We start from the raw sequence: 24,590 nt of genomic DNA on the forward strand, positions 1-24,590 counted from the left end.
GGTGTGGGCCCAAGACAGGGAGAGGAACGCGGCTTCCGCAGCCTCCCCTCTGGCCCTCCTTTGCGTTTATTCTAATTCATGATTCCTTACATCCTTCTGCCCATTACAAAATGTGCGTTCGTTCATTTGGCCCCAGCCCTGAGAGCAGATCCGCATTCCCGGGGCCCCCTAGGACCCGCGGTCACCGCACGTGGGTGCTGGGCGCCCGGGCGTTGAAGGGCTTCCCTCGGTGACGCGAGCGCGCCGGGGCGTGGCCCCCGAACTGCGGCCTCGGGGAGGGGAGAGAAGGGGCCCCACAGCGTCCATCGCAACCCTCCTCTGCGGGGCCCCGGGCTTCAGCCCGGCCAAGTGCGCCTCAGGCCCGGCTCCCATAGGCTCGGTCCCATCCCAGCCCCGGCCCAGCTTCCTCCAAGCCCGACCGGAAGCTGACGAGTTCCGGCTGGTCGGCGGCCGCGTCTGCTCTGCGACCCCGCCCCTCCGTAGGCTCCGCCCTGACTCCGCCCAGACGCGCGTCATCTTCCCGCGCCGTTGACGGAAGTGCGATGGTGAACGCGCGGGGTCTTGCCCGCGCTGAGCCGGGAGCCGAAATGCTTCCCGGTGACGGGAGTGAGCGATGAGCCGGCTTCTGTTTCTGGTCCACAGAGTCGCCTTGGCCGCTGTGCGCTGTCGCCCCGCCTCTCGCGGGTTCGGGATGTTCTATGCCGTGAGGAGGGGCCGCAAGACCGGGGTCTTTCTGACCTGGTGAGTGGCCCGCCTGCCGAGGCGCCTCCCTGCCGGCCCCGGGGCGGAGGGAGGCCGGGGCTCAGCGAACCCCGGCGGCGGGAGCCCGGCGGTCCGAGCCTGTGCCGTGCGCGGTGGCTGTGGGTGGTCTGGGAGCCGCCCCGCCTTCCTCCTCAGCCGACGGGGTTCCAGGAGGCTCATAGCCAGGGGCTGGACCGCCCTGAATCCTCGTTTGGAATATCAGAAACGCCACATAAAGCTTAGGGGTGGCCTAATAAACCCTGTGCTTGATCCCTCATCTTTGTTGCAGTTAAAGTGCAACAAAAAGTGACACGTAATCGGAACCAAGCCACATAACCGGAAGAGTTTCCGTACCAGCTAAATTGGGACTGGAACTCAGTACCTAACTTTCCGATTTTAAAAAGGTAAATTCTGTATAAGCTAGTATTTGCAGTGGATCCTTGTAACAACACTTGGAGGTGAGTGGGATTATTCTCATTTTCAGGTGTAGTTACAGTGGTCAGGAAGTTCACAGGTTGAGTAACTGACAGAGGAAGGACTTGAGCCCAGGTGTTCCGTCTTTACCACCAGAACCCTTTCCCTTACAAAATGTCAAAGTTCCTTACGTGTGTTTCCCTATGCACGCCAGCTAGAGTAGTGAGGAAGAAGCATCTCAGAAGTTGACCTTTTTGCCGTAATGAAATGGTTAATAATTTTTTTTCAAAGACCCCAGTATTTTATTATGCTTTGACTTTGACAAAAGCCTGCGGTGCTGGTGTGCTGGCTGGCGTACAGAACACAGGTGTAGATTCTGACGTGCAAGATAAAACTATGAACTGTAAGGTGTGACCCTTTGCCCTTTTCACACTAAAATTGGTCCTCCATCTCCAGTTTGTATCCTCAGTTTCAGCTAACCCTAGATCAAAAATATTTGGAAAAAATTAAAATAGGGTACAGTTTTTAAATATGCATGAAAAGACAATACAATAACTGTATACATTGTATTGGGTATTATAAGCTAGAGGTGATTTAAAGCATACAAGAAGATTTGCATAGGTTTTGTGCAAATACACCATTTAATACAAAGGACCTAGGCATCCTGTGATGTATCTGATGGGGTTGGAGGACCTTCCTGGAATCAGTCCCCCTCTGATACCAAGGGACAAGTGTACTTCCAACCTTACAAATCTTAATTACGAAGGGGTAAGTTAGGGAGGGAAGAAGGCAATAACATTGCGCATCTTTTCCAGGAATGAGTGCAAGGCTCAGGTGGACCGGTTTCCTGCTGCGAGATTTAAGAAGTTTGCCACAGAGGATGAGGCCTGGGCCTTTGTCAGGAAATCTGCAAGCCCGGAAGCTTCAGAAGGTAGTCGCCTCTCATGTCCCATCAGTGTGACATTTTAACTTATTCAAAGGCTTTCATATGCCAGATGGCATTTGAGCTATGTTTGATCTACTCTCCAGGCACATAGAGAAGACAGTGTGATTGTTTTCATTTTGCAAATTAGGGAACAGGCTGAGAACAGTTAAAAATAGTGGCTCATGTTACGTACAGTATTAGGGACAAGTCAGGACTCAGATCTCCTGTTCCGTTTAGCTTTTTATGCCGTCATTCCTTATCTTTTCAAAAAATACTTGTTCAGCCTGACCAACGTAATGAGACTCCATCTCTACTAAAATACAAAAATTAGCCAGCCATGGTGGCGTGCACCTGTAATCACAGCTACTCAAGAGGCTGAGGCAGAATTGCTTGAGCCTGGGAGGTAGAGGCTGCAGTGAGCCGAGATTGCACCATTGCACTCCAGCCTGGGCATCAGGACAAGACAACTCAAAAAAAAAAAAATACTTGCTCAGTTATTAGACTGATTAGACTATAATTTTATAGGAGTGAATGTGGTTCTTTTCCTGGCGTGCACCTTTGTGGTGTTTCCTTTCTATTGAGGACAGAGTTACACAATCTTAATTTCTTCCTCTCTCGTTTTTGGAGACAGTCTTGCTCTGTTGCCCAGCTGGAGTGCAGTGGTGCAATCTCGGATCACTGCAATCTCTGCCTCCTGTGTTCAAGTGATTCTCCTGCCTCAGCTTCCCGAGTAGTTGGGATTACAGGTGCGTGCCACCACGCCTGGCTAATTTTTGTATTTTTTTTTAGTAGAGATGGGATTTCACCATATTGGCCAGGCTGGTCTTGAACTCCTGAGCTCAAGTAATCCACCTGCCCCGGCCTCCCAAAGTGCTGGGATTACAGGCATGAGCCACCATGCCCGGCCAATTTCTTCCAGTTTTATCTGTCATAGAAAGTATGGTTATTCGAAGTTTAAAGCTCAGTATAAGATTAATGCCCAATATAATTGGAAGTTGAAATTGCAATATGCAGACTCAGATGAGCATGGTGATGACGTTAGAGCACAAGATTTTAAAAATATTTCTGAATCCACCCTGAAGTGATCTTACATGAATGTTACTTACAGACTTTTGCTACAGCACATTAAGACTGAGCAGAGCATAGTTTTAATCATCTTATGTTCAACAGTCTCTCTAGAGGCAACTGAGATGCTTGAACACTGAACAACTGCTCCTTTGCGTCATCATAACAATCCTGGACAAAGCACAAGTCAGGGAGAGGCAGGTTGTGTCTAGCATTGAGCTGGATATACAGGTATTGATCGACTTAGGACCTATGCAACTTATGACCATTCGACTTTACGACCACAGTCGCTAGCCACGACTGCTCCGCGTCTGGCAGCGCAAACGTTGCCCAGCTGGGCGTACGACGGTGCGGACCAGCTTCCGGCAGCACTACCATCTCCGCGTGCACCATTTCAACTGTGCATATAGCCTACTCAACTTATGGCCAAATTGTGTTATGACTGGTCCGCGGTCCCAACCATGGTCGTAAGTCAAGCACTAGCTGTATAACCACTGATGTTATAAACACAATTTTGGTCCATGTTTTTCCTGGAAGAAGAGCCCCTCGGATTTTCAAACTGTCCATCATCCCTAAAGGGACAAGAACCCTTGGTATTATTATCTCCATCAGAACCAGGTTTTATTTTCAACAGGAGCCTTGCTATTGTCCTCACATTGTCTTTATCAAACTTATCTTGGAAAATTCGGAATGACTTCTCAAGAGTGTGGAAGTCTGAGATGGTGTGGATGGAGTCATTCCCTTGTTGTAGGGCCACGTGCAGAGGGTGTTTAAGTCTGATTTAATGGTGCTGAATAACTTACTGGATTTCTTCATCCTCTAGCCTTTTGTGTTATGCTCATTGTTTGCAGCTCACAAGTGAACTCTTTCAGGGCAGGAAAATCAACATGGACGAGAATCACAGACGAAAGCCAGCAAGCGACTCCGTGAGCCACTGGATGGAGATGAGGGCGCAGAGCCGTATGCAAAGCACTTGAAGCCCAGTGTGGAGCCGGCGCCTCCAGTTAGCAGAGACATGTTTTCCTACATGGGTACATCTTCCTTGGGTTTCCCTGATTTTTATATCATGAAAATATATGCGTAAAAGATATTTCCCACTTAATGGGGGAAGTTTGAGCTGATGTTTTTCATCTTCATTGTTACGTGTAAATATTATTTAGAAATCACTAAGGTCATTACTTTGTAATTGATCAAGTGGTGCAGAATTAAACTTTGGCTGTTCTTAGGAAAACCCTTATGTATAAATGAGTAACTGTAATCTTTTGAAATACCAATATATTCGCTATGCATGCGGCACTTAACGTTACCAAGATAAAGCGCAAAGGCTCCAGCTTTTTCAAATAAGAAACGCCCCACATACAGCTGTTTGTTATAATGGATTAGCACCAGCACTTTAAGCTTTCATTCGCAATCTTTGGAAAACGGGAGATTCTGTTTTATCCTGAGAAGCAGGGTAGTAGTGAGCTTAAGGCTCCTTTGTGTCTTTTACACATAGGTGCAAAAAACAAATAAGTAGCATTTAAAAATATAAATCAGTATATTTGTAGGTTCTGATTTAATTCAAGGGAAACCAGTAGAAAACGTTGTGCCAAGCTGTATCATTTATAGATAAGTTTTGCAGTTATCTAAGAAAAGACCACACAAGTATTCTTTATTTGGTGATTTACTAGTAGGAATTAAAGCAGAGATTTGTGGAGTAGCAGGGAAATGAGCTGTTTCTGGCCACTGACCATGCTTGAGGCTCAGTAGCCTGGAACATGGCAAATGGCAGTGCTGGCTCCAGCAGTTCAGTGGCTGGGTAGAAAGTTTGTAGTCGTGCTGATACAGCCATGTTCCAGCTGAACTAAGGAGCCTTGCCCGACACCCAAACTCCACTCGGCCCTCTGACCCACTCCCATGAGGAGCATGTCCTCGTCTCTGCCCCTGTGCTGCCACTGTGTGCAGTCTGCCTTTCTTAGGACAAGCACTTCCACTTCCTGCGCGTCCGACCTCTATTTGCCCTCTTGCCCAGCTCTTAACACTTTAGAACCTGACCTCTGCTTCCACCACACTGCTGAAGTGTACTGGTCACCAGGGGCCTGACAGCGGTCCCATCAGTCCTTTTTCACCTTGTTATTTACAGCCTTGGTATGTCAATCACACCATCTGTCTAGAGGGAAAGAAACGGACGGGAACCACACTAAACTAGTAGCGAATATGCCAGGGAAGAAATGGGAGCAGCACTGGTCAGGAGACTGGGCCCTCTGGCAGGCAGAATCACTGCCATGCTGAGGCTCTGCTTGTCTCTGGAAGGATGGCTCCATGAGAGTGAAGGTGGCCCTGCTGTGGAGACAGAGTCATTGTCATTTGAACCCTCAGTGTGGGGTGTGAACAGTAGTTCTTACTGCAGCGGGCACTAGTTTACAAAGTATCTGCCTTTACCCTGAACTTGCCTGGCCTGCAAGACCAAAATGTAAGTGGACTCTGAGCATAAATGCTGGGTGCCCTCTTGTAAGAAATTGAGCACGTTTTCCTAGACAGAACATGTAAGGTCAGCCCAGTAGCGTTTACTTCTCTTCCCACAGGAGACTCGGTTGTCGTATACACGGATGGCTGCTGCTCCAGTAATGGGCGGAGGCGGCCACGAGCAGGAATCGGCGTTTACTGGGGGCCGGGCCATCCGTTGTAAGTAATCAAAGGAAGCTGAGTTTTCCTGAATCATGCTCCACAACTTGGGAGATGAGGCGGATCTGCTTATTCGTTGACTATTGGGAAAACCTGCAGATAAATAACTTTGGCAGGGGGTAGCAGAGGAACAGCTTGGATTGTGTTGGTGCTGAGCAGCGTTGCTCTTCAGAACGTTGGTACCTCAGCTTTACTTCGTTCTGTTTTGTTTTTAGACAGAGTGTCACTCTGTTGCCCAAGCTGGAATGCAGTGCCAGAAACAGCTCACTGCATCATTGACCTTCTGGGCTCAAGTGATCCTACTGCCTTGAAAAAAGTGCTGGGATTATAGGTGTGAGCCACTGCGCCTGGCTTTGGTGTTGCTTTCTTGCCCTGTGGAGGAGTCTTTTTTTTTTTTTTTTTTTTTTTTTTAAAGTAGAGATGAGGTCTCACTGTGTGGGTCCGGCTGGTCTCAAATTTCTGGGCTCATGCGATCTTCCCACCTTGTCCACCCAAAGTGCTGGGATTACAGGTGTGAGCCACCACGCGTGGTCCAAAAATTGCTCATGTTTTTTAGGAAACCCTGGATCTCTTAATTTTAAATGACTTAGTGACCCCAGATTTTAAATAACTTATCTGAGGGTTTTTCTGGCTTCTTGATTTCATTTTCCACCTTTATTTCCTGGAAGTTTTTAGGAGTTTCAGTCTGAGGTCTTACTCCCTCCATTCTTATTCCTAAGTTTTCTCCTGGGATTCTTTTTGCTGGAGCCACAGGTCCTAACTCAGGGTCCGCAGAGAACTAGCTCTTACTTGCTCTGTCCTAGTGGGACCCCAGAGAGTCAGCAGGTACCCGAGTGTGGAAGCCTTTTATCCTCTCTGCTTCTGGCAGTCTCTCTGTTAGTTTGACTTTTATTTGATGCTTTTATATTTCAAATAAAAATACACAATTTATTGTTATCCATTAAGAAGAATCACTTTGAGAATTCACTTTATAATTTTACTTTCTTTTGTACTGTTTTGAAACAGAAATATAGGCATTAGACTTCCTGGGCGACAGACAAACCAAAGAGCAGAAATTCATGTAAGTTATCAGATATATTGAAGCCACTCATTATTGAGCATTGAGTGTGAGCATATCAAATAAATCAGCTAATTTTTTTTCCTACTTATATATATAAGATATTTGGAGGAGAGGCTTGGGTTTAATGACAATTCTGAAAAATAGGAATTTCGTAGAAAAATTCTAAAAACTCGGGGGCCGGGCGCGGTGGCTCAAGCCTGTAATCCCAGCACTTTGGGAGGCCGAGGCGGGTGGATCACGAGGTCAAGAGATCGAGACCATCCTGGTCAACATGGTGAAACCCCGTATCTACTAAAATTACAAAACATTAGCTGGGCATGGTGGCACGTGCCTGTAATCCTAGCTACTCAGGAGGCTGAGGCAGGAGAATTGCCTGAACCCAGGAGGCGGAGGTTGCAGTGAGCCGAGATCGCGCCATTGCACTCCAGCCTGGGTAACATAAGTGAAACTCCGTCTCAAAAAAAAAAAAAAAAAAAAGAAAAATTCTAAAAACTTATTTCAGATAGGTGTCTCTGCAGGAGGATTGTGATCATAGTGCTTCATGCAGAGAGCATAATCATCACAGTACAGAAGGGATGTTTCCGTTTTGAGGACTTTGAGCATCAATAATGTCAAAGTTGAACGTTTTCTGTGGAATGACTCTTGACTTGTCTTTTCAAGGCAGCCTGCAAAGCCATTGAACAAGCAAAGGCTCAAAACATCAATAAATTGGTTCTGTATACAGACAGTATGTTTACTATAAATGGTAAGTTTTCACAGTTGATTTCTTCTGTTTTTCCAGTAACCATGAAGGGAAATTGATAGGAGATATTGTAACAGGGCAAGACCGAAATGGAAACGGGGATGACACTGGTTTGTCAGGAACTAAGCAGAGTGGGGATTTCGGAGTGTCTCTTCTGCTGCTCCGATGTTTTCCACACGCCTATTTCTTTGCGAGGCACCAGAGATGCCGTCAGACATGGAAGTGGCTCTGCTGTAGTGGCACTTCTAAGTCTGTGTGTGCCTAAGTCACTTCAGATGGCGTGTTGACTGCTTCTTTGGGAAATGCCCTTAGGGGATGCTTATGAGGCTGGGGAGGGCTTCCTGGGAGAAGTGACATCTTAAGCTGACAGCTATAGGTAGAATACGAGTTCGGGGAAAGGGAAGAGAGGGCGGTATTTCAGGCTGTGCCAAAGGCCAAAGCAGCTAAGGCCAGCTAAGGAAGTATAAGAGTCAGGGATGGTGACTCGGAGTACAAGTGGGATGGATTATAAGAGGTAAAACTAGGGAAGTGAAGAAGACAGGATGCTCAAGATTGACTCACCAGTGATCAGGCATTCTTGTAGGTATAACTAACTGGGTTCAAGGTTGGAAGAAAAATGGGTGGAAGACAAGTACAGGGAAAGAGGTGATCAACAAAGAGGACTTTGTGGCGCTGGAGAGGCTCACCCAGGGCATGGACATCCAGTGGGTGAGTATCTTCTCAAATGTTAACATCGTATGGCAGTTTTGACCAGATAAGCTAAATTTACTAGAGATTAATGGTATTTGTAAGTGGTTTAAAGACATAACAACTTCCAGGAAATCAACATCATAATGTATACTAACACGTATCTGAGGGTGGACACAGTGGTCACTTCATAATCTAGCACTTTAGGAGGCCCAAGCAGGCTGAATACTTAAGCCCAGAAGTTCAAGGCCAGGCTGGATAACATGGTGAGACTCTGTAGAAAAAGTAAAAAATTAGCCAGGCATAGTGGCGCATGCCTGTAGTCTAGCTACTCAGAAGGCTGAGGTGGGAGGATGGCGTGAGCTGGGGAGGTCGAGGTTGCAGTAAGCCAAGATTGTACCACTGCACTCCTAGCCTGGGCAACAGCGAGACCGTGTCTCAAAAAAAAAAAAAAAAAAAAACCCACCCACAGACACACATTTGATTCTTTTAATCACCGTATGAGTAATAGTTTTTTGGTTTGGTTTGGTTTGGATTTTGAAACAGTCTCGCTCTGTCACTCCAAGCTGTGGCGTGATCTCACTGCAACCTCTGCCTTCTGGGTGCCAGGGATTCTTGTGCCTCAGCCTCCCAAGTATCTGGGTTTACAGGCATGTGCCACTACACCTGGCTAATTTTTCTGTTTTTAGTAGAGATGGGGTTTTGGCGTGTTACCCAGGCTGGTCTCGAACTCTTGACGTCAAACAATCCACCTGCCTTGGCCTCTCAAAGTGCTTTGAGATTACAGACATGAGCCACTACAAGTAGTACAGTTTTAATGAGAGATCACTAGGAATATACACAGGCAATGTGGTTTAAGGGATGTTCTACAATCTTTATATTCTAAGAGCACAAAGTAATTCCCAACCCGGGCACAGGGCATTACTGTGACAGGTATATGTCCCCCTCTTCATTTCTTTGGAATGTGTCATATGTTAAAGCTAACTTGCAGTGTATCTTGTTTAAAACACTAGTAAGGACATGTGATGAAAGGCTTGGTAACAACTTTTACTCCAAGATGGAAGCATTTTTTTAAACAATCATTTTTATTTAAAAAGTTTTTTTTCAAGCAATACAGAACAAATTAAAGTACTGTCTCAACCCTGCCTTGTTCTGCCTTCCCAGAAGCACTGATAACAGTTTAGTGGCCTGGCATGTAAATTTGCTTTGGCAACGTAAGTGTAGACTGTAGTCATACGAAGACAGTGCTGCAAGGGAGCGTGTGTGTGTGTCGCATACATATCTGTCCACCCATCTGCACATACCTGTGTATTCCCTGGAAAGCTTATCAAGTCCAGTTGATACGTGGGGGAGGAAATAACATTATGAACGGTAAAATCAAATTTGTAGAAAAACAAAATGGAATGTTTGTAAATACATCCGTTGCATAAGTGCACGAAGAATCTCCAGCGTGCTGTTCAGGATCATGTTTGGGGAGAGGAGCGTTGGAGCTGAGCTTCTGCTACTCAGTCTGTTCTGAATGGTTGAGCTTTGATAATGAGAATATAGTCGTGTGTTGCTTATGTAAAGATGAGTAAAAATAAAAGGAAAACATTTATTTTAACAGATGCACGTTCCTGGTCATTCAGGATTTACAGGCAATGAAGAGGCTGATAGGTTAGCCAGAGAAGGAGCTAAACAATCGGAAGACTGACCCACGTGACGTGAGTCCTTAGGAAAACCTGAGCCAGCGGCTGTTTCGCTGCTTGTACTTACTGGTGTGGAAAAGAGCCTGCAGGTGGGACTGCTGCAGTGGATGGGCAGACGCGGCTTTCACACGGAATCCGGGAGGCGCAGTGGCATTCTGTGACCCAATTTTATAAAAAATCGTTAAGTATGTAATAAATTCAACATCTTTGAGGTTGGAGAGTTATGTGAGGTTTCAGCGTTACACTTACTGGGTTCTATACGTTTTGCTTGTTTTATCGCAGGCAAGCAAGGCAAATGGCCTAAAATGCCGCAGCTTATATTGATTTTGATAAGAAATCTAAAAAACCTTGCTTAAAAGATGCAACTCAGAAGTCTGGGAGTATTCTGAAAGCATCCATTTACCGTCCGGTTTATAGGAGTGAGTCTCCTGCTTCTGCTTGTTTAGTGACTTGTGCCTGTGGGTACATTAGAGAAACGTGCAGCCTGGGGCCTGGGCGGGCAGCTCAGCGGGCAGGGTGTGTGCTGGGTCTCAGCCCCGCGTGCCTGCTTGCAGGGCACTTGGTATAGGGCAAAGCCTGCCTGTAGGCAACCCTAGCTGCTAGGCCATTCTCTAGGAACACTTAAAACTTGTAAAGACCAAGATGTGTAAAGAAGTCTTTCAAAAATTTGTTTCTTCTGTTAAAAACTGTGCAAATTAAAAAAAAAAATGTTTGACCCTGGCTGGGCGTGGTGGCTCACATCTATAATCCCAGCACTTTGGGAGGCCAAGGCAGGCAAATCACCTGAGGTCAGGAGTTCAAGACCTTCTTGGCCAACATGGCAAAACCCTGTCACTACTAAAAATACAAAAGCTATCTGGGTGTGGTGACACGTGCTTGTAATCCTAGCTACTCTGGTGGCTGAGGCACAAGAATCACTTGAACCTGGGAGCCAGAGGTTGCAGTGAGCAGAGATCGCGCCACTGCACTCCAGCCTGGGCAACAGAACGAGACTCTCTCAAAAATAAATAAAAAGTTTGACATGATTATTTAGTTTTAAACCTTTTTATCATAAAATAAAAATATACAGGAAATGACACAAAACAAATACATAGCTTATTGAATGTTATGATTGTAAGGTGAATACCTTTGTGTCCACCACCCAGGGAAGAAGTAGTGCTTTGCCGGATACCCCAGAAGGCTCTCCAAGTGCCCTCCAGCCACAGCCCCCTTCTCCCGCTCCTTGCCTGCAGAAGTATTCCTGACTTTGACAGAGTGACTTTCTTGGTTTCTTGATGGCAGTTTAGTCTTGTCCGCTTTCTTTTTTAACTCGATCAGTCTCCATGTGCAGTCCTATCTGCCACGCTGTTCTCCCTGCCGTTATCTGTTGAAGAGCCTGGGCCATTGTCCTGTCACTTCCCACAGTGTAGATTTCGCTGACCGCGTGGTCATGGTGCAGTTCAGCATGATCCTCTGTCCTCTGTCCTGCGGATTGGCAGCTGGGTCTAGAGGCTTTGTGAGCCTCAGATTTGAGCCCTTTGGCAGGAGATAAGGCAGTTAGGGGCTCTCTTCGGGAGTCCTTGTCCATGTTGACAGCAGCTGATGCTCAGGGCCAAGATCTATTAATTATTTGGGGTTGCAAAATGGTAATATTCTCATTCTGCCTTTTTGCTTGCCTTTATTCACTGGAATGGTTTTCTACGAAAGCGTTTTCTTTTGTGTACTGTTTGGTTACCCAGTGGTACAGTTCACATAGGAAGGGCAGGGTAAATGCTTGGTTCTTTGCTCTTGCACAGTAAGTTTTTAAGATAATGCATTAGTTCTCTGTCATCCTTAGATGGTGAGCTGTGGGCTGGGCATGGTGGTTTACGCCTGTAATCCCAGCACTTTGGGAGGCTGAGGCAGGAGGATCACTTGAGCTCAGGAGTTTGAGAGCAGCCTGGGTAACATAGCGATACCCTGTCTCTACAGAAAATTAAAATAAAAGTAGGAGGCTGTGGTGCCTGCCTGTTGTCCCACTTACTCTGGAGGCTGAGATGGGAGGCTTTTGAGCCCAGGAGGTTGAGGATGCAGTGAGCTGTGACAGTGCCACTGCACTCCAGCCTGGGTGACAGCAAGTCCTTGTCTTTAAAAAAACAGAATTTGTGGAGTTAAGCATATTTTTGATGGATTTCAATCCATTGTGATATTTGTCTGTGTTTAACTTGGACTCTCTCCTTTGGTCAGTGAGAGGGAGCCTCTTCAGCTGGGCTCTTGAGTTTTGATAAGCATGCATGCATGCGCATTCGTGGACGCACAGACCACATGCGCAGTCAGTGATAGCGCCTGCAATCTGGCATGTGCGGGTGCTCTAGGCCCATCTTGTACAGCTTCTGCCCCAAACTTTTCTTAAAAGAAAAAACCTTAGAGAAGTTCGCAGTTTAATTGAGCAGAAAATAGTTGCTTCAGCCAGGTAGCACTCAGGACCAAAAGCGGTTCCGAACGCTCCCTCGCGCATCCTGTGCAGGCTGCAGTTACAGCTGGAGGAAGGGAAGACACGTGGACGTGGCCAGGCTCACTGCAACGCCGCCTCCGCTTCGCATCACCGTGTTTGCAGCCTTTCAGCCTGTGATCGGTGAGACTCTGTAGCTTGTTACAGGAGTATGCTCTCACATCAGGGCACAGTCTGTTTATACGTTCGGTGAGGTTCTAAGTCAAAGTCACTATGTACAGAGGCAGTTTTAGGCCAAACTTAATTCTGTTTAACATTTGGAATCCATTATTTTTAAGAGTCTCTGGTGGTGATGGTAATTCAGATCCACAGTCTAGGATGCTCATTGCTATAGGTTTGGTCATTGTTTCCAGACTTTTTATTGGACAGAGCTTTAAAAAAATACAAACATTACACACACACATTTAAAGAAAAAATATTTTCTGAACCTGTATTGATATCCCCAATACAAATTCAGCGTTCTGGGGCCCGTACATAGCCTCTTCATAAGATGTCTGTGTCCCACACTCAGAAGACGGGACGATGCCCTGGAATATCCCATAATCACTCACTTTATTCCACTTTAACATTTAGTATTTTTAAAAATACTAATACCGTAGCACTAGTTGGGATGATGAAAACAGCACTGTGTCCACATTGTCAGAAAAATCGCTCCCTTTTACCGCCGTTGACTCATTTCTGTGTGTTCAGTCGTCATAACCCGTCTGTAGTCAGTGAGTTTCTAATGTTGAATTCAGTTTTGCCGGAGATGAAACTCTAGGCTCAGATTTTCTTTGAGTATCTGAATTGTTTTATTCTGTTTTCTTCCAGCATGCAGTGATGCATGAAAAGCCTGATGAGTTTTATTTGCTTCCCTTGACAAGTTGTATGCTGTTGTTGCTTAGATGCCCGAAGGATTTTTCCTTTTTCTCTCAAGTCAGCAGTGGTGTTTGAATGTATCACATGTTGGTGTTGGTTGTCCTGGTCCGTATTTGCAGGTGTATGGTGTGCACTTTCTACGTGTACTTTCAAATCTGATTTAAGATTGCTTGCACTGTAGTTTAGTGTTATATTTTTCTTGCCAATTTTTTTTTCTTTGGTGATCCCTGTTATCTGTGTGTTGAAATCTAAGTTGCCTGTTTTCAGTGTTTGCCACTGTCTCTGGAATCTCTTTTACCTCTTTCTTTATTTCTTTTTGAGTTGTAAATGTTATCACACCACTTTTTTTGAGTTGTAAATGTTGTTATCACACCACTTTTGTTATTTGAAATAGAAACAGTGTCTCTCTCTGTTTCCCAGGCTGGTCTTAAACTCCTGGCCTCAAGGGATCCTCCTCCCTTAGCCTCCCAAAGTTCTGGGCTTATAGGTGTGAGCCACCAAACCCAGCCCCACCTTGCTTTTTAAAACAGCTCTATTGAGGTTTGACTGACAGATAATAAATTGCACATATGTAAAGTGACCAATGCATATTCCCATGAAGCTATCAGCAGAACACGTCCATCACCACCAACAGTATTTTGACAGACTTTGTAAACTGTCCCTCCGTGTCCCCCATCCTCAGGCAACCACTGGTCTGCTCGCTCTCACTAAAGATTAATTTATATTTTCTAGAATTATATATGAGTGGAATCATAGAACAAGTACTGTGGGGGAAGGTGCTGCTTTTGCTCAGCATAATTGTTTCAGCATTCACCGTGTGTATCAGCAGTCCACATTGTGTGTTGTGTGGCTGTACCGCAGTTTGTTTATTTACCTGTTGACTGAAACATTTCGATTGTTTTCAATTTCTGCCTAAATACAAATAAAGCAAGGAAAGCTGCCGTGGACATTTATGTCCTCGTCTTTGTCTTCTGTTTCTCTGGGGTAAATGCCTTGGAGCGGAATGCCTGGGTCACATGACAGGTGTGTGCTTCTTAAGAAACGGAACTTTTCCAAGTGTGAACTTTACATTTTCCATCCCCCCAGCCAGGCAGGAAAGTTCCAGCTCACTCCGCATCCTCAGCAACACTGTCCCCTCATTCTGTTACAAATGTCTGTCAGTTTTTGGTTTTGCTGTTTAGTAGTTCTGTTTTTAGGTGAGGATTTGAGAAGATCCAGAAGTATGCTCCTACTGCTGCCCCTGCCATTTGAGAATCTGTGATTTTAAAAAATGAAAAATTACACTAGAATTGGAAATACAGAGATGAAACGTTGTGCCTCTAAAATCTTGACAGTCTGTGGGATTTTCACAAATACAGACGGTGTCAGTGCCGCAGAACACAGGTGAAGCTGGAGGAACGAAGGTCTAGCCGCACAGTTAAGGGGGAATCGTAAAGTTTTAGGGGGCAATTTCCTCAATTTTCTTTTTATTAAAAGGAAATACATTACTGAGAATCAAAATATCAGCTGCATTTTTAATATCTTTAGAAATTTCCAATGATATATAATGACATCTTCATCAGCTCCAATTCAGAAAATACTTGAGTGACTGTTACATATCAGATTGTGCTGTATATTGTGGAATATATAAGCCTTCAACGGGTGCTGCTTCCAAAATAGGATGTTCATGCTGTACAAACAGGCTGTGGAAGAAGTGTTCTCTGTGCAGCACTCCCCTCCCGGTGTCATGCCATTGCCGAAGCTTGAAGAAAGCCCCTCTGCTGTCTTGTAGGACAGGCAGAAAAGTGCATGAGGTCAGAGGTCAAACAAACTGAGAAGAAAAAAGCCCTCCTGCTAGTAATCAGCTTGGGTAAGTAACTAAGTAGGAACCAGTGAATGCTGCTTTCCTGACTCAGGTGATGTTGTTTATTTCAGGTTGAGCAGGTCTGGGCCTCAGATTGTGTGTCTGAAAAGGAGGACCTTGGTGTTGATTTTTGGTCTTTTTCCTAATTCTAATATTCCAGTAGTTCTGGAGCAAGAAGAAATAGGTCACTCAACTAAAGCCCCCTTTCTATTCATGTGATGAGTTGACGTTCAGAACTCAGTAAAAGGATGTCATCAGAACAAAACACATACCAATGATCATGGTGGTCAGTCGTGGTTCCTGGGCTCACAGACACTCGGGAGTAATACTGGGAGCTGGCTGCATCTGCCCGCATTGTGCCTCCCAGCACACAGAAGACACTGACTCTTTGCTGGGTGAATACCTGGCCAGCCAGTTAAAGCAGCTTTGGTTCTTAATAGCCCATTGAGAGCCAGGAGTTGGCACAAGGCAACTCTGATCTTGTGTTGATCTAAGTATTTGTCAAAGAACAACTTTCATCAGAATATGCCTCCAAATTAAGATGATTTGGTGATAGGGAAAGCCGCCAGTATACGGTGGTTTTAGACAAAGACAAATGTGGTCAATGAAGTGGGAAAAGGCGAGTGGGCTGCTTTCTCCACCCCCAGCAGAAGAGCTCTGTTCTCTAGACCTAAGTATGCACAGTGTCGTGTATATTAAAGGCAGTACCTCAATAGTAAGCAAGGGCCTTTAACCTAGGATTTAACATCCAGCCACCATGAAAGAAGACTATAAGTAAAAGCTTAATACAAAAGAGTTTTGAAGAGCCGTAAGCAAAAGCAAATTAGGAAAAGAATTTGCAACTTGTATCGCAAAGGACTAATTTCCCTAGTATGTAAGAACTTCTAGAAATTGGTAAAACAACTAATAACTCAGGAGAATGGATTAGTCAAATTGTTTACAGAAAAACAGGGCCCTTTAGGAATGAAAAGATGCCTAACTTCACTCACGAGAGAATGCAAATTAAAACACCAAGATGTCGTTTTCTCTCTATGATATTAGCAACAGTGCACATGTTGCTGAGGCTGCCTGGAAACGTGTGCTCCCCTGTGGTGCTGCATGCAGATTGGCACCCCTCAACACCAGGCAGGCGCGGCCCACTGTCCGAAATACAGATGCGATGCTCAAACCCACCAGCCCCCACTCCGCGGAATTCATGCTGTAGATACACCTGCACACGTTAAAAGACGACCAGGTTTTTAATATCAGAGAACTGGAAACAATACTGGCATCTGAAGCGGCCGTGGAATAAACAGCGTTAGAAAGAGTGACAGCTCATAAGTACCCACAGACAAGAAGGATCTCTGGGTGCTGTTAAGTGGAAAACGGAAAGTACTATTCGTGTTTCAGCAGGCTGCCCTGTGCCTCAGGACGCATAACAATTCACAAACACTGAGCTGTTACTCCACTGCGCTAGAAATGCGGAGAGGATGCTGTGGGTGGGAATCGGGCAATGATGAGACTGCTGTGTGCATCTTTGTATGATTTTTAATTTTTTGTTATTTTATATATATGTACATATAATTTTTTTTTTAAACGGAGTTTTGCTCTTGTTGCCCAGGCTAGAGTGCAGTGGCACCATCTCGGCTCACAGCAACCTTCACCTCCTGGGTTCAAATGATTCTCCTGCCTCAACCTCCAGAGTAGCTGGGACTACAGGTGCCCACCACCGTGCCTGGCTAATTTTTTTGTATTTTTAGTAGAGATGGGGTTTCTCCATGTTGGGCCAGGCTGGTCTCCAACTCCTGACTTCAGGTGATCCACCAACCTCAGCCTGTCAACGTGCTAGGATTACAGGTGTGAGCCACCACACCCAGCTGGTATGCTATCTTAAAAAAAAAAAAAAATTTTTTTTTGAGACAGTTTCACTCTTGTTGCCCAGCCTGGAGTGCAATGGCATGATCTCAGCTTACCGCAACCTCCGCCTCCCAGGTTCAAGCAGTTCTCCTGCCTTAGCCTCCTGAGTAGCTGGGTGACACATTAACAGACATATGCCACTTTGCCAAGCTAATTTTGTATTTTTAGTAGAGACAGGGTTTTTCCATGTTGGTAGGCTGGTCCCAAACTCCCGACCTCAGGTGATCTGCCTGCCTCAGCCTCCCAAAATGCTGGGATTACAAGTGTGAGCCACCATGCTCAGCCAAAAAAACATTTTTTTAATCTTTCTTTTTTCTTTTGAGACAGGGTCTTTCTACGTCACCCAGGTTAGAGTACAGTGGCACTGTCGTAGCTCACTGCAGCCTTACCTCCTGAGCTCAAGTGATCCTCCAGCCTCAGCCTCCTGAGTAGCTGGGACTACAAGTGTGTGCCACCATGCCCAGCTAAGTTTTATTTTTCTTAGAGCTGGGGTCTTATGGGTCTTACTATGTTGTCCAGGCTGGTCTTCAACATCTGGGCTCAAGCAGTTCTTCAGCTTCGGCCCCCAACATGCTGGGATCGGAGCCACAAGCCCTGTTTCCCATTTCATTGACATTTGTCTTTGTCCAAAACCCTACCGCCATATACTGGCGGCTTCCCATGTCACCAAAGAATCTCAGTTTGGAGGCGTATTTTGATGAAAGTTGTTCTTTGACAAATAGTTACGTCAACACAAGATCAGAGTCACCTTGTGTCAGCTCCTGTCTCTTGATGGGCAATCAAGAACCAAAGCTGCTTTAACTACTGCAGATAAATCAGTTTGATCTTTGAATCATGTTGTAATACCTGTTTTAAAATATTTGGTGAAAATATTTGAAAGATCTGCTTCAAAGAGGCCAAGTAAAGGGCATGGGTGTGTAACCTGCGGAACCCTCCCCAGCAGAAACCCCGGTGGCCAGGTGGACGCGTGCTGAGCTGAGGTGTTCAGATCACACCCCAGTCTTTGCAGCCCACATCCCTCTGTGGAACAAACACTGTGACAGCGCCACGTGCTGAGTGTCTGAGATTCATAGAATATGTAGTGTGCTCCTTTTAGGTAGACAACACGCTTTAACCTAACATTACCCAGAGGAGAACTTAGGGGGATCACAGTTGTTATGAACTGAATGTGTTCCCCAGAATTCATGTGAAACCCCTAACCCTTGCTGTGGCTGTGTTAGGAGAGGGGCCTCTCAGGAGGTACTGGGGTGAAGGTTATAAGGGTGAGGCCCTGACCCACTGGGATCGGTGTCCCTGTGAGGAGAGACCCCGGAGTGCTTGTGCTGCCTCCTGCCCCAGGAGCACTCTCTGGGAAAGGCCGCGCCAGCCTCTGCAAGCCAGGAGGGAGTCTCACCAGAAACAATCAGTAGGAACCTTGACCTCAAGACTTGCAGCCTTCGGAGCTGTGAGAACCAGATTTCTGTTGTTTCAAGCCCCTGAGGCTGTGGTGTATGTCACAGCAGCCTGAGCAGGCTGCGATGGTAGCTAAGGGTGTTTGGTAAAGAAAAAAATGAATTATCCTTGTTAGGGTGTGAAGAGGCCTTATTGAAGGGCTCACCCCAGTGGGGTGTTGCAGTAGGGGAGACAGACGGGGGTCAGTTCCGAGTACAGGGACGGGTGGGAGCTGGCAGCCCAGAGCAGGGCGGGGCCTGTGGACAGAAATTCCTCAGAGGAAACATCAGGAGTCAGGGCAGTCTCACAGCGCAGGGTGGGTCTCTCCAGGCAGGCTCAGCAGGACAGAGCCAAGGTCACAGCCTGGTCCGAGAAGGGACTCGGAGGAGTGGACACAAGCTTGGTCCAAGGGAGGGTCTTTGTCAAGGGCCATTTGTTTCATTTTACAGGGAGGAAACGCAGCCAAGTCAGCTTTTCCGACTCGAGGCCCACACTCTTCACTGTGCTGGCTCGTGACTCACCAGAGAAAGCCACGCACGCCATTCTTTTAACCTTCTCTCCTCTGTGAGTGCAATGAAGTTAGTGCTTTTCAACAAGTCCTTCCCTTTTCTAGTACGTAAAGTGAGAGGCAGAGCCTGCCCTGGTCTCTGGGCCCTCCCTCTGCTGGCCACGTTCCTTCTGAGCAGCACGCCACCCCATCTTGTGGCAGTGACGTGTCTGTGGTCAGTGCAGGGCCTGGTGCTGGCCTCCTCGTGGCCGGGACCCAAAGTGGTCACGCCCGGCCCCTGCTCCGTGTTTGGTGTGCCGGCACCGGCTTCTGGACCAGTGTTCAGCACACCTCGAGTGTGATCAGCCCTGACCTCCACCCAGGCTGCACCTTCCCTGCCTGCTCCCGTGCGCCCGGCGAGTGTGCACCTCTCTCTCCCCACTCCTGTCTCCAGGTAGCAGTCAGGAAGACACTTTTTTTTCTTTCTTTCTTTTTTCTTTTGAGATGGAGTCTTGCTCTGTGGCGGGGCTGGAGTGCAGTGGCGGGATCTCTGCTTACCGTAAACTTTGCCTCCTGGATTCAATTCTCTTGCCTCAGCCTCCGGAGCAGCTGGGACTACAGGCACAAGCCACCATGCCCAGCTAATTTTTGTATTTTTTACTAATAGAGACGGAGTTTCACCATGTTGGCCAGGATACTCTGGATCCCTCGACCTCATGATCCACCCACTTCAGCCTCCCAAAGTGCTGGGATTACAGGCAGGAGCCACCGGCCACCCAGCCCGGCACTTTCGAGCCATGTCAGATCACGCCACTCCCATGCTCAGGATCCTCCTATGACTTCCTTGTCCCTCAGTATAAAATGCAAAGGTCCCCCCAACACCCTCAGGTGTCCCCCGCCCCCACCCCACCTCTCCCCTGCACTCCCCACCCCTCCCCTGCACTACCCACCCTACCCCTGCATTCCCCAGCCCTCCCCTCCCCTCCCCTGCACTCGCCTGTCTTCCTCTCCCCTCCCCTCCCCTGCACTCCCCAGCTCCAGCCATGTGGCTTTTCCTGCTGTTCCTCAGCGCTGTGCCGTTCCACTGCCTGGGCTTTAGTCAGATGGAACTTGCTTTGTAAACATTATTGATTTCTAAAATTATGGAAAAATATACATAACATAAAGTCTCACTATGTCGCCCAGGCTGGAGTGCAGTGGTGTGATCACAGTTCACTGCAGCCTCTGCCTCCTGGGTTCAAGTGATTCTCTTATCTCAGCCTCCCGAGTAGCTGGGGCTATAGGCATGCGCTAGCAGGCCTGGCTAAGAGTGTGTGTGTGTGTGTGTATTTATTTTTAGTAGAGGTAGAGTTTTGCCATATTGGCTGGGCTGGTCTCAAACTCCTGACCTCAAGTGATCTGCCTGCCTCAGCCTCCCAAAGTGCTGGGATTACAGGTGCGAACCACCATGCCCAGCCCATCTTCACCGTTTACAAGTGTACAGTTCAGTGGCATTAGCTACACTCACACTGTTGCACAACCAGCACCTCCGTCCAGCTCCAGAGCGTCTCATCCTCCCAGATGGAAACTCTGTTCCTGTTGGGCATGGGCTCCCCATCCCCCCGCCCGCCCCCAGAAGCGCCGATCTGCTTTCCATCTCTATGAATGTGACTCCTCTAGTGACCCCATATAAATGGAATAATGCAGGATTTGTCCTTTTGTGCCTAGTTAATTTCACTGACCCTGATGTCCCCAAGATTCCTCCACGTGGGAGCAGGTGTCAGAATTCCCTTTTAAGGCTGAAGAACACTCCATTGCATGGATGTGGCACAGGACTTTTTCGGTGTCTTCACCAGCCAGAGACCTCCATGGCTGCCGCCACCCCTGCCAGACCTCACCTGGCTCCAGGCTGCTGCTGGAGGTACCCTGCACACTGGGCCCGGCGGGCTGTGCTCGGCTTGCACCCCAGCCCACATCCCACTCGCCACAGGACCCACGCTCCGCCAGCAATTGTGCCACGACCTGCTTCTGCCTTGGGCACCAGTGTCTGGATGAGGGGAACAGGGCTGCGCCCAAAAACTCAGAGACACCAGGAAACGGAGAGCCCCCAGGCTGTTGCTGCTCGACTGCTCCCGCCACCTGTGGCTTGGCGAGCGGGGGCCTGTTCCAGCCCTGGTTCTGGGAGGTCAAGGTGTGGGCTCTGGCAAGGCACTACAGCTCTAGTTCATTCCTGCTGCCCGCAACCTCAGCAAACAGGGGTGTGTGGCACCCAGCGGCTTCTTCTCCCCCACTGCTCAGCGAGCAGGACAGAGGGTTACGGTGTTACAGCCCTTTTCACACCCACCATTTGGCGGGTGCCAAGTTCTTGTCCCACATCCAGAAGAATGAGGTTACGCAGACAACCAGAGAGTGAGCAGGGCAGAAAAAACTTGTATTGCACAACGGAGAGGTCCCCAGCAGAGAGGGGACCTGAAGTGGGCAGCCCTTACCTGAAGGCCAGTAGTCCCCACCAAAGGCGGTGGTCCCACTGTGTGGCTGAATCCAGGGTTCTTATGGGCTCACAGTGGGTGAGTGTGTGCTGATTGTCTATGGGTGGGCCTAGAAAAATCACCATTTGATTGGCTAAAAGGCATCAAGGAAGTTCTCACTCCAGTTTGTGGACTTCACCTGGAAGGGGTGGCTGGTTTTCTGGCCTCGGGCTGCCTTTGGCTTGAAGGTGCAGGTTTCACTGGGGACCCGCCGCCGTCTGCCTAGGAATGGTCTTCTGCCGCTATCAGAGGGCCCACACTTCGTTTATCCAGTGGTCGTTCACGGGATCCGGCGTTGTCTCGGCCTTTTGGGCGCTGTGAAGAATGCTGCTGTGAGCTGGGCAGGGCCCTGCCTGCGCATGTCCCTGCTTTCTGTTTCTTTTGGATGTAAGTGGTGGGAGATTTCGGGGTCCTGTGGCTCTTGGCAGAGCAGGCGTCATGTTTTCCACAGCAGCTCTCCATCTGATGGCACTTTCTTTTTTTATTTTTAGAGACGTTATCTCGCTCTGTCACCCAGGCTGGAATGCAGTGGCACCATCTCAGGTCACTGCAACCTCTGCCTCCCGGGTACAAGCAATTCTTCTGCCTCAGCCTCTCGAGTAGCTGGGACTACGGGGCTGTGCCACTACACTTGGCTAATTTTCTATTTTTGTAGAAATGGGGTTTCACCATGTTGGCCAGGCTGGTCTCGAACTCCTGACCTCGTGATCTGCCCGCCCCAGCCTCCCAAAGTGCTGGGATTATAGGCGTGAGCCACCATGCCCAGCTTCAAATGGCACTTTCGTAGTGAGGCCTCCCGTGTCTCTTCCCGTAAACACTGCAACTCAGCCTGCTTTCCTTCTTTCTGTAACTTGTCATGTGGAACCTTCAGATGTGCCCGAGTCGGCTGTAGCAGCCCACGAGAGCAGAGCAGCTGCGAGCGCCTTCCCCGCCCTGTGGCCAGCGCCTTCACACAGGGAGTCCGGAGGTGGCTGGAGTGGGAGGACTCACACACAGAAATCAGCAAGTGTGCAGGTCAGGCCTGCCGTCCCCTAGAGCGGCTGTGACACGTTTACCAGCACACCGGTGGCCTGCTTTCTACTTGTGTTATTCGTATCTATTTTGGTCTGTTTTCCTATCTAGAAAATAAACTCTGTGTGGCAGAGGTTTTATCTCTCTGCTCCCTTCTTGGTTCCCAGCTCCTGGAACAGAGCCAGACCTCTGGCTGGGCTCAGTCAGTGCTTGGAGATGCTTGCTGGTCCCAGGACACGCCAGCAGAGGTGAGCTCCGAGAGGGCGGGGTCGGGAGAGAGCAGCCTGGCGGCTTTTTGGAGAAAAGGCCTGGGTGACATTTTCTACATCCTTTCCCCACCCCTGAGGCAGTAATTGGCTTCCCTGTGGGCATGGAGGGCTGGCCCTCACCTGGCTCTGCCCATCCGTCCCGGCTGCGGGAACGGGGCCTCCATGTAACGCTTCCCAGCCTTTATGATGTCAGGGCGTGCCTGGAAAATATGATTTCCACAGCACATTGTGGTGAAGTGGAGGGGGCTGGGCGCATCTCTGGGGGCCTCGGTGAAAATGTTCATTATATTAAAAAATATTCCTTACATGCAGTCGTGCACTGCATAGCAACATTTCTGTCAACGCCGCACTGCGCGAACACCAGTGGTCCCATCGGCTTAGAATACCGCGTTTTGCTGAACCTTTTCTGTGCTTAGATACACAGATGCTTACCATTGTGTGACAGCTGTCTGCAGGATTCAGAGCAGTGACGTGCTGTACAGCGTTACAGCACAGAAGCCACAGGCTGTACCTCATCGCCCGGGCGTGCCGGGGGCTGTGCCAGCGAGGCTGTGCAGGTGCACGCTGTGATGTTCACACAATGACGAAATCCCCTCAGGACACCTTCCTTAGCACCTTTCCTGTCAACTGACCGAGGCTGCTAACTGGGCCCCTGGGAGTTCAGCACTCAGCACTTTCCAGTGAGCGACTGAAACAATGAACGTTCTGATCGGGCTGCTCTGGCTGGCACAGGTGAGCCATGTGCTTTGTGCCCAGTATTTGTTGTTCCCACATCATCACTGTACACTGCCGATCTACTGTTTCTTTGTCAAGCCGGAGGAGATCACATCCAGGTCATAAAAAATGTTTGCACGTGAACAAATGCCTCGAAGGTGCTGGGACCAGGCGCTGACGCCAGAAGTCTGGCTGCTGGAGGTGTTAGCCGACATGGAAGAAACACAGACTTTCCCTCCATTCCCTGAAACCCCCTCCGGACTCACCAGCTGCATAAAAACTCTCTTCGCCTCTTTGTCAAGGCGGATTTGAGAAATCTTGCTCTCTTGTCTTCTTGCTTGGGCCAAATGGAATAAGCATTTCTCCGCCTCTGGCACCTGTGTCTCGGTGTTCGGCGTCAGCCTCACAGCAGGTGCATGAACCTGGCATTTGGGCTGCTACAGCAGCTGTGCTTATAACAAAAATAAAGTGCCAAGTGTTAGGGGCGACCGTGAGTATGAAACCTGTATACAACCTCCAAACAAACGCTCTTCAAAACATTTCATGAGCAACTTCTGGACACATAACTTTTCCTATCAGGTTTATAAGTAAAACAGCCATAGACTTCCCAACCACAGCTTTTTAATGGTGATCTCTTTAAATTATTATGATTATTATTATTTTTAGAAACAGGGCCTCACTTTGTCATCCAGGCTGAAGTGCAGTGAAGCAATCATAGCTCACTGCAGCCTTGAACTCCTGGGCTCGAGCAATCCTCCCACCTCAGCCTCTTGAGTAGCTGGAACTACAGGTGTGCACCACCACACCTAGCTGATTTTTATTTTTTTTTGTAAAGGCAGGGTCTCACTGTGTTGCCCAGGCTGGTCTTCACACCTTTGCCCATGCAGTCGTCCTGCCTTGGCCTCCCAAAGCACTCGAATTACAGCTGTGAGCCACCCGCTCAGCCTCAAATTCTTGACAGTTGCCATTAATAAGAAACTTTATATGCAAAAATAGATACAAATGTTAAATAGCCCTTCCTTTCTTTTCTTTTTTTTTTGTTTGCCTTTTCTGCTCTAGCATCTTCCTTTCTTTTTATTGACAAATGTAAAGTTGAAATTAGATTTTATATCCACTCG

General features: G+C 47.8%; 1 protein-coding gene across 3 annotated transcripts; it reads left to right on the forward strand.

Moving 5' to 3' along the window:
* The first annotated feature begins 508 nt into the window (after positions 1-508).
* Positions 509-23,788, forward strand: RNASEH1 (ribonuclease H1). Of its 3 annotated transcripts, none has more exons than XM_032294241.1 (9): positions 509-741; positions 1,971-2,086; positions 4,018-4,176; positions 5,710-5,809; positions 6,815-6,869; positions 7,530-7,614; positions 8,183-8,319; positions 9,905-10,001; positions 23,575-23,788. In XM_032294241.1, exons 1-8 carry the CDS (start codon positions 614-616, stop codon positions 9,989-9,991), a joined length of 867 nt encoding a protein of 288 aa, XP_032150132.1. In that variant the 5' UTR covers positions 509-613; the 3' UTR covers positions 9,992-10,001; positions 23,575-23,788. The 3 variants fall into 3 exon arrangements, with proteins under 3 accessions (XP_032150132.1, XP_032150131.1, XP_032150133.1); XM_032294240.1 differs by lacking the exon at positions 23,575-23,788 and adding an exon at positions 13,319-16,377; XM_032294242.1 differs by lacking the exon at positions 23,575-23,788 and adding an exon at positions 13,319-16,377 and having other exon boundaries at positions 8,195-8,319.
* Positions 23,789-24,590: the final 802 nt, after the last annotated feature.

This window comes from Sapajus apella, unplaced genomic scaffold (genome assembly GCF_009761245.1).
Source record: "Sapajus apella isolate SASKATOON/1434 unplaced genomic scaffold, GSC_monkey_1.0 scaffold31, whole genome shotgun sequence".
Taxonomy (NCBI): Eukaryota; Metazoa; Chordata; class Mammalia; order Primates; family Cebidae; genus Sapajus; species Sapajus apella.